Consider the following 9,632-nt stretch of genomic DNA (forward strand, 5'->3'; position numbering starts at 1 on the left):
ATTTCAAATGCATTATGCTAAGTGAAAAAAACAAAATTCATAAGGCTGCATACTGTATGATGTTATTTATATGGTTTTCTGAAAATGCAGAATTGCGGAAGAGAAAACGGATCAGGGCAGAGGTAGGGGAAAGGCTGGCTGTAAGGGACATGAGGGTTTGGGGGTTGATGGAACTGTTCTGGATCCTGACTCTGTTGGTAGTTCAGTAAGTTACAGAATGTACTGTACAGTAAAAGGGATAAATGTTACTCCATATAGAATACCTCAGTAAACCGTAAATATATTTTCACATGCCTTGAATCAGTAGTTTCACTTCTAGAGTTACAGACAGAAGTTACACACAATCAGACTTCCCTGGTGGTACAGTGGATAAGAGCCTGCCTGCCGATGCAGGGAACACAGGCTCGATCTCTGGTCTAGAAAGATTCCACATGCCACAGAGCAACTAAGCCTCTGTGCCCCAACTACTGAAGCCCGTGTGCTGAGAGCCTGTTCTCCGAAAAAAGAGAAGCCACCTCAATGAGAAAGCGGTGCACCACAATGAAGAGCAGACCCCACCTGCTGCAACTAGAGAAAACCTGTGACCAACAACAAAGACCCATCACAACCAAAAATAAAAGTTAAAAAAAAAACTTGTAGAAAGTTACACAGAAGGCTGTTTGCTTTAAACCTTTTTCTATAACAACTTCAGTGAGATGCCATATAATTCACATCACACATCTAAAGTACACAACCCAATGAGTGTTAGTATACTCAGAGTTACATAACCATGACCACAATCGATTTTAGAATATTTTTCTTATCCCAGGAGGAAACCTCAAACCCTTGGCTATCACTCAGTGGTCCCAACATCCCCCAACCAGTTTAGCCAGTTTCAGTTCAGTCGCTCAGTCATGTCTGACTCTTTGTGACACCATGGACTGCAGCACGCCAGGCCTTCCTGTCCATCACCAACTCCCGGAGCTTGCTCAAACTCATGTCCATTGCGTCAGTGATGCCATCCAACCATCTCATCCTCTGTCGTCCCCTTCTCCACCTGCATTCAATCTTTCTCAGCATCAGGGTCTTTTCCAATGAGTCAGTTCTTTGCATCAGGTGGCCAAAGTATTGGAGTTTCAGCTTGAGCATCACTCCTTCCAATGAATATTCAGCACTGATTGCCTTTAGGATGAACTGGTTGGATCTCCTCATAGTCCAAGGGACTCTCAAGAATCTTCTCCAATACCACAGTTCAAAAGCATCAATTCTTCAGCGCTCAGCTTTCTTTATAGTCCAATTCTCACATCCATACATGACTAATGGAAAAACCATAGCCTTGACTAGAGGGACCTTTGCTGGCAAAATAATGTCTCTGGTTTTTAATAAGCTGTCTAGGTTGGTCATAGCTTTTCTTCCAAGGAGCAAGCGTCTTTTAATTTCATGGCTGCAGTCACTATCTGCAGTGATTTTGGAGCCCCCAAAAGTAGTCTCTCACTGTTTCCACTGTTTCCCCATCTATTTGCCATGAAGTGATGGGACCAGAGGCCATGATCTTAGTTTTCTGAATGTTGAGTTTTAAGCCAACTTTTTCACTCTCCTCTTGTACTTTCATCAAGAGGCTCTTTAGTTCTTCTTTGCTTTCTGCCATGAGGGTGGTGTTATCTGCATATCTGAGGTTGTTGATATCTCTCTCAGCAATCTTGATTCCGGCTTGTGCTTCATCCAGCCAGTTTAGCCTCACTTTTAACAGGAAAAGATTTTAAACAACCTAAGAATTGGAGGATATTCCCACATTATGGTCTATCTATACCACAGATTATTACAATTTAAAATATTTTAAAGTTATAAAGTATTACAACTTTAAAATATTATCATTTTAAAGCCATTAAAGTTATGTTTACAAGCATATTTTAGTAACAGAAGCAGTGCTCAGGATAAAAATTTAGGTTAAAAAATCAGGAAACAATTATGGCTGAATAAAACACGATTTTTTTAAAAGGCACAAAAGCAAGAAAAGTAGCATGTCAATCAACATAGCTGTATTGACAGAATTTATATAAGAGGACGGAATGAAAAGTAGTTGGAGCCATTTGATAGGTCTTTAGGCTATATCTAGAGCCGTGGTACTCAACGAGGGGCAATCATGCCCCTCAGGAGACATCTGGCCATGCCTGGAGGTATTTTCAGTTCTCACAATGGGGAGTCAGTGCTACTGGCATGCAGTTGGTAAAGAACAGGTATACTGCTAAACATCCAAAATACACAGGGCAACTCGCTCTACCCCATACACATTACCTGGTTCAAAACCTCAACAATATCAAAGTTGAGACTCTGATGTATACTTTACAGTGAAGCTGTTATATTCTTATCACAAGCAATTTAGACCAGTAATCTAATGTAAGGAAATAACAGTTTCTTCCTATCTTGGTAAAACCTCCAGGGCTTCCCTGCTGGTTCAGACAGCAAAGAATCCACCTGCAATGTGGGAGACCTGGGTTCGATCCCTGGGTTGGGAAGATCCCTGCAGAAGGAAACGGCTACCCACTCCAGTGTTCTGGCCTGGAGAATTCCACGGACAGAGGAGCATGACAGGCTATACAGTCCATGGGGTCGCAAAGAGTCATACAACTGAGCGACTTTCACTTCACTTCCCTTCCCTTATCCTCATTACTATGTGTATTCTTTTCCATTTTCCCATCTCAGTTTATGGTGCCACGAAGTATCTAGCTCATCCAGGTGAAAACCCAGAGGTCTGCAGTCTTATTTCCCTATTCAATCAATCCACAAGTTGTACTGACTCCATCTCCAAAATGTATTACAACCAATTCTCACCATCTCTACCTTCCTCAAACAATGGTTACCTTTACACAAAAATTACACCGAGAGCCTCCTAATTCATCCTCTTTCCCATCGTGCTCCCTGAAGATCACCCTATACACAGGAACTAAAGGAACCTTTTTAAGAGATCTTATTTAAAAACCACAAGCTAGCTTCTTAGAGAAATATCTAATATTGTTTGTTTCCACCCCAATTACTCACTATCATATTATCTTATGCTCTCTTATTTTCTTCACTACCTGAAATTATTTTATCTATTTCTTATTTTCTGTCTTGCACCCCCACCACCAGCATGAACCTTGTCTTTCTTGTTCATTACTATTTCTCCAGCACCTAGAACCATGTGTTCAGTTCAGTGGCTCAGTCGTGTCCAACTCTGAAACTCCATGGCTGTGTGACACATCTTATATATATGTTGAATAAGCCAATCTGTCTTACACAAATGTTGGTCTGTTTGCTCTACTGTAGCCAAAGACTAACATAACACTACATCTCTGCAGAAAGGAGACTGAATCTCCTGAAGTGAACTAGTCCCAATGTTAGTCAGCCAAAAAACAAGAAATTACAGGTCAGGATGCTAGATCCTCAGAAGAAAGGAGAGAGGAATAAGTTCATCTATAAGGTAACATGTTGACCCCCTCACCATTCTAATTCCCTTAGATACTCTTTGAATTCTCTCCCTGTGGCAAGAGGCAGGTTGCTTCACAGCTCTTACTCTCATCCTGGAAATAAGTTCTTTCCCTCAGATCTCAAACTGCTTCCAGGTTGCAAAGAGAAGACATCCTCTATTCACTAGACAATAAGCTGAAGGCTTAGTAGGTAAATGTTACCCATTTCTCCTAGATCAGCCTATGTAAAAGCCAGCTATATTTGTTTTCGAATTCCCTCCTACTATGCTAAACTTTTAACTGTTGTTGTTCAGTCACCCAGTTGTGTCCAACTCGGTGAGACCCCATGACCTACAGCACACCAGGCCTCCCTGTCCTTCACCACCTCCCGATGTTAGCCCAAGTAAATGTTAATTGCCTCAGTGATGCCATCCAGCCATCTCATTCTCTATTAAAAGTTAAAAGCAAACTTTTTTAATAGTCCTGTATGAAAAATCATAGTCTGGTCTCAGCTGTATTGGGTGGAATTAAGCTAAGATTTTGTCTCCATATTTGGGTTGTAGAGCCCAAGCAGAACCCCCACCAAGGTAACATAATAGCAGCAAAGACAACCAGAAAGAAACTCTCCCATGAAGGAAAAGAAAACTTCCAGGATGAGAGTAAGAGCTGTGAAGCAACCTGCCTCTTGCCACAGGGAGAGAATTCAAAGAGTATCTAAGGGAATTAGAATAGTGAGGGGGTCAACATGTTACCTTATAGATGAACAGATTTTCATTTCTGAAGATACTTCAGTCTCCAGTGTATAAAATGAATGGGGAATAGGAAACAGTAGATTACAGAAAGGGAAAACAAGAATTGTAAAGGCATAGAAAGTAAAAAGACAAAGCATTTTAAGTACTAGAACTAGGGTGTTGGCAGTAGCACTGAAGTTTTAAAAATAATTTCAGATAATCTCAACAAGATTTACCAATTTAAACTGGATTGATAAGGGGAAAGGAATAAGCAAGATGACTCAGAAGTCTCTAAGTTGGGTGATAATACAGGAAGAAAAACAGGTTCAGAAGGAATAGGGCACTATTTGGAAGATTAAGTACCTGTCAAGGATATAGAGAATTCCATTTTAGGTATACTGAGTTAGCAATACTCACAAGACATCAAAATGTGAGTCAAAGCTCACATTTGGAAACACCGATTTTGAATTTTAGAGACAACAGAGAAGCAAAGGAAGGAAATCACATAATGTATTTAATGGGTAATGGCTAAAATCACTGTAGAAGGAATTACCCAACAAAAATGCAGCTGGGGGAACCAGACCTACTGGGCAAGCAAAGTCAGAGGTAACTGAAAAGAATCAATTCAACAGAAGAACCACGAGAATGCCATCTTATACCTAAGGGAGAAGTTTCAAGGAAAGAATGGGTAATAGGGTCAGATGTTTAACAAAGATCAAAAAAGGAAAGTTCTGAAAAAGCATCCATTAGACTTGGTGATTATCAGGTCATTTCAGTGATTTTAAAGAGAATTTAAGTGGTGAAACAGAAGGAAAAGCATAGGTGTGACTGAGGAGTAAATGCGAAATATTCAGCTGATACCATCTCAAAAAAACTCCAAAGTCAAAAGACTTGCCTGAGTTCAGTCTATGGTCTATAAACTACCATTTCCCACTTGGAGTTAATTCCAAGTCTGAAGTGGTAATATACAAGATGAGCCAATGAGCCTAGGAACATCTTTTTGGCCAAAAGGGGAGACTCGAGGACTACTGGAATTAAGTCAAAAGGATAAATACAAGTATTTTATTCTTTTTGATTATAATATAAACAAAATCATTTTTTTAATTTCCTTTTGGGGTTGTTCATTGATAGTATATAGAAATAAAACTAAGTTATTTATTTTTTGTATCCTGAACTTTAACTTCTCAGAGGGCTTGATTTTTGGGGAGGAGGAGGATTTTTACAGGCTTCTACATACAAGGTCATATCCTCTGTAAATATAGTTTTACTTCTTTCTTTGCAATTAGGATCTTTTATTTCTTTCTTGCCTAAATGCTTTGGCTAAAACTTCATATACCACATTGAACAGAAATGCCAAAAAAGGGCATCTCTGTCTTATTTCTACTCTGACGGGAAATTTTTTCAGTCTTTCATCATCAAAAATGATGTTAGCTATGATTTTTCATATATAGACTTTATCATATTGAGAAAGTTTCCTTCTATTCCTAGTTTGTAAAAGGATGTTGGATCTTTTCAAATGCTTTATTTCCCCTACATCAACAAAGATTATCATGCTTTTTCCCTTCATTCTATCAATGTGGTCTATTACTCTGACTGATATTGTAGCAAAGGAGGTATAAAACTTACACATTGAGGGACGTGTACAAAACATTGCTGAAAGAAATTAAAGAAGACCTAAATAAACTGGAAGACATCCCATGTTCACTGATTCACAACATTTAATAGTGCTGGGATGAAACATACTACTCAGGAGATTCACAGATTGAATCCAATGCCTATAAAAATTCCAATGGCACTACTGCAGAAATCAACAAAAATCCTAAACTTATGAATTTTAAAAAACCCCAAGACAAAACAATCTAGAAAAAAAAGCAAAGTTGGAGGACTTGTACCTTCCAGTTTCAAACTTCTTACAAACTACAGTAATCAAAACAGGGACTTCCCTAGGGGTCCAGTGTTCAACACTCGATGCTTTCACTGCTGAGGGCCAGGTTCAATCCCAGTCCCTGGCTGGGGAACTAAAATCCCACAAGCCATGCAGGGCAGCCAAAACAACAACAACAACAAACACACACACAATGAGGAATAAATTAGGAATCTGGGATTAACACAGTACTGTATATAAAAATGGATAAACAACAAGTACCTGCTGAACGGCACAGGGAACTATATTCAACATCTTGTAATAACCTGTATTAGAAAAGAATATGAAAAAGAATGTATACATATATATATATATATATATGTTTGTATAATTTAATCACCCAACTGAATACTGTAAATTATACTTGGAAAAAACATCAAAACCACAATGAATATACATCATGATAAATAAAATTAACACTGCTGTATATTACATATGGAAGTTGTTAGTAAGTCCTAAGAATTCTCATTACAAGAAAAAACTTTTTTTCTAAGTCTGTATTTGTATGAGATGATGGATGTTCACTAAACTTACTATGATAATCACTTCATGATGTATGTGAGTCAAATCCTTATGCTGTATACCTTAAACTTCTACAATCTGGTATGTCAATTAGATCTCAATAAAACTGGGGGTAAAAACCACAAAGAGATACACTTCACACCCACCAGGACCGCTATTACCAAAAGAAAAGAACAAGTATTGGTGAGGATGAAAACAGAGAAAACAGAACAGTCATGAACTGCTAGTGAGAATGGAAATCAGTGCAGCCTCTGTTGAAAAGTTTGGTGACTCCTCAAAACGACAGGCATAAAATTTCTATGTGACCCAGCAAATTCATTTCTAGGTACCCAACCAAAAAATGAAGGAAGGAACTCAAATACTTGTATGGCAACGTTTACACCAGCATTTTTCACAACAGCCAAAAGGCAGAAACAACCAAAGTATCAACAGAGGAACAGATAAAACAAAATGTGCTATATACATAATTCAGCCATTTTAAAAAACGAAGTTTTGACATATCCTACAACATTATGCTATGTGAAATAAGCCAGACACCAAAAGTCAAATACTTAAGATTTCACTTATATGAAATACCTAAAATAAGCAGCAAACACATCAAAGGCTGGAGAAAAGGGCAATGGAGACTTATACCTTAATGAATATACAGAGTTTCTGTTTGGGATGAAATAGTGGTAACAGTTGCACAACACTGTTAATGTATCAAATGCCACGGACTTATACATGTTAAATGATTAAAGTCATAAATTGGACATTATATATATTTCAAGAAGCAACAGAACCAGACATGTAACAATAGTCTGGTTCCAAATTGGGAAACTGTCACCCTGCTTGTTTAACTTATAGGCAGAGTACACCATGAGAAATGCCCAGATGGATGAAGCACAAACTGGAATCCAGATTGCCAGGAAAAATATCAATAACCTCAGATATGCAGATGGCAGAAAGCAAAGAGGAACTGAGGAGCCTCTTGATGAAAGTGAAAGAGGAGAGTGAAAAAATTGGCTTAAAACTCAACATTCAGAAAACTAAGATTATGGCATCCGGTCCCATTACTTCATGGCAAATAGATGCAGAAACAATGAAAACAGTGAGAGATTTTATTTTTGAGGGCTCCAAAATCACTGCAGATGGTGACTATAGCCATGAAATTTAAAGATATTTGCTCCTTGGAAGAAAAGCTATGACAAACCTAGACAGCATATGAAAAAGCAGAGACATTACTTTGCCAAAAAAGGTCCATCTAGTCAAAGCAATGGTTTTCCAGTAGTCATGTATGGATTTGAGAGTTGGACCATAAAGAAAGCTGAGCACCTAAGAATTGATGCTTTTGAACTGTGGTGTTGGAGAAGACTCTTCAGAGTTCCTTGGACAGCAAGGAGATCAAACCATTCAATCCTAAAGAAAATCAGTCCTAAATATTCATTGGAAGGAATGATGCTGAAGCTGAAGCTCCTTTTACCCACCTGATGTGAACAACTGACTCACTGGAAAAGACCCTGATGCTGGGAAAGATAGAAGGCAGGAGGCAAAGGGAACAATGGAGCATGAGATGGCTGGATGGCATCACCAACTCAATGGACATGAGTTTGAGCAAGCTCATGGAGTTGGTGATGGGACAGGGAAGCCTGAAATGCTGCAGTCCATGGGGTCCCAAAGAGTCAGACACGACTGAGTGACTGAACTTAACTGAAGACATAAGAAATTTTTCAACTAATTGTTTAAATATAAAATAATCATCTTTAAAAAGGACTCAGGAAGTAAAAGATCCTGCTGTAGGTTAAACTGTGGCCCCCAAAAGATCTGTGTACCCAGAATCTCAGAATGTGACCTTTTTGAAATAAACTTCTTTGCAGATATAATTAATATAAAGATCTTGAAACGAAATCACCTTCGTTTAGGGTGGGCCCTAAATCCAATGACAATCATCCTTAGACGGAAAAGAACAAACAGAAAGAGAAGGCTGTATGAAGATGGAGGGAAAGACTAGAATTATGCTGCCACAAAAATCAAAGAACATGTGGAGCCACCAGAGGTTAGAAGAGACAAAGGATTCTTTCCTAGAGTCTTCAGGCATGGCATGGCCCTGCTGACACCTCGATTTTGGACTTCTAGCCTCCAGAACTGTGCAGAAATAAATTTCTGTTGTTTAAAGCCACCAAGTTCCTTTGGAACACAGAGGCATGCTGCTGCAATAAATATCTAAAAATGTGGAATTTGAGGGGGTTCCCTGGTGACTCAGAAAATAATTGCCAGGATGCAGGAGACACAGGTTTGGGTCACTCAAGACAGATGGATCATGGTGGAGAGTTCTAACAAAAGATAGTCCACTGGAAAAGGTAATGGCAAACCACTCCAGTATTCATGCCTTGAAAAGCCCATGAACAATATGAGAAGGCAAAAAGATATGACACTGGAAGATAAATCCCCAGGGTAAGTGTCCAAAATGCTACCAGGAAAGAGCAGAGAAAAGCTCCAGAAAGATGAAGAGGTTGGGCCAAAGCGGAAACAACACTCAGGTGTTGATATGCCTGTGAAAGTGGTGAAAGTCCAATGCTGTGAATAAAATATTGCATCAGATCAGATCAGATCAGTCGCCCAGTCGTGTCCAACTATTTGCGACCCCATGAATTGCAGCACGCCAGGCCTCCCTATCCATCACCAACTCCCAGAGTCCACTCAGACTCACGTCCATCGAGTCAGTGATGCCATCCAGCCATCTCATCCTCTGTCATCCCCTTCTCCTCCTGCCCCCAATCCCTCCCAGCATCAGAGTCTTTTCCAATGAGTCAACTCTTCGCATGAGGTGGCCAAAGTACTGGAGTTTCAGCTTTAGCATCATTCCTTCCAAAGAAATCCCAGGGCTCATCTCCTTCAGAATGGACTAGCTGGATCTCCTTGCAGTCCAAGGGACTCTCAAGAGTCTTCTCCAACACCACAGTTCAAAAGCATCAATTCTTTGGCGCTCAGCCTTCTTCACAGTCCAACTCTCACATCCATACATGACCACAGGAAAAACCATAGCCTTGA

General features: G+C 39.4%; 1 protein-coding gene across 4 annotated transcripts in view; it reads right to left on the reverse strand.

The window, feature by feature from the left end:
* Positions 1-9,632, reverse strand: part of ZMYM4 (zinc finger, MYM-type 4) — a 163,543-nt gene that overhangs the window by 144,210 nt on the left and 9,701 nt on the right. The window contains exon 3 of one of the 4 annotated variants that reach the window (XM_010841194.1): positions 6,303-6,346. The exons of the other annotated variants lie outside the window; for them this stretch is intronic. Within the exon in view, the coding sequence (XP_010839496.1) occupies positions 6,303-6,335 (33 nt within the window). The 5' untranslated portion in view covers positions 6,336-6,346. The remainder of the gene's footprint in view (positions 1-6,302; positions 6,347-9,632) is intronic. 4 annotated transcript variants of the gene reach the window in all.

This window comes from Bison bison, unplaced genomic scaffold (genome assembly GCF_000754665.1).
Source record: "Bison bison bison isolate TAMUID 2011002044 unplaced genomic scaffold, Bison_UMD1.0 scf7180017864158, whole genome shotgun sequence".
NCBI classification, from domain to species: domain Eukaryota; kingdom Metazoa; phylum Chordata; class Mammalia; order Artiodactyla; family Bovidae; genus Bison; species Bison bison.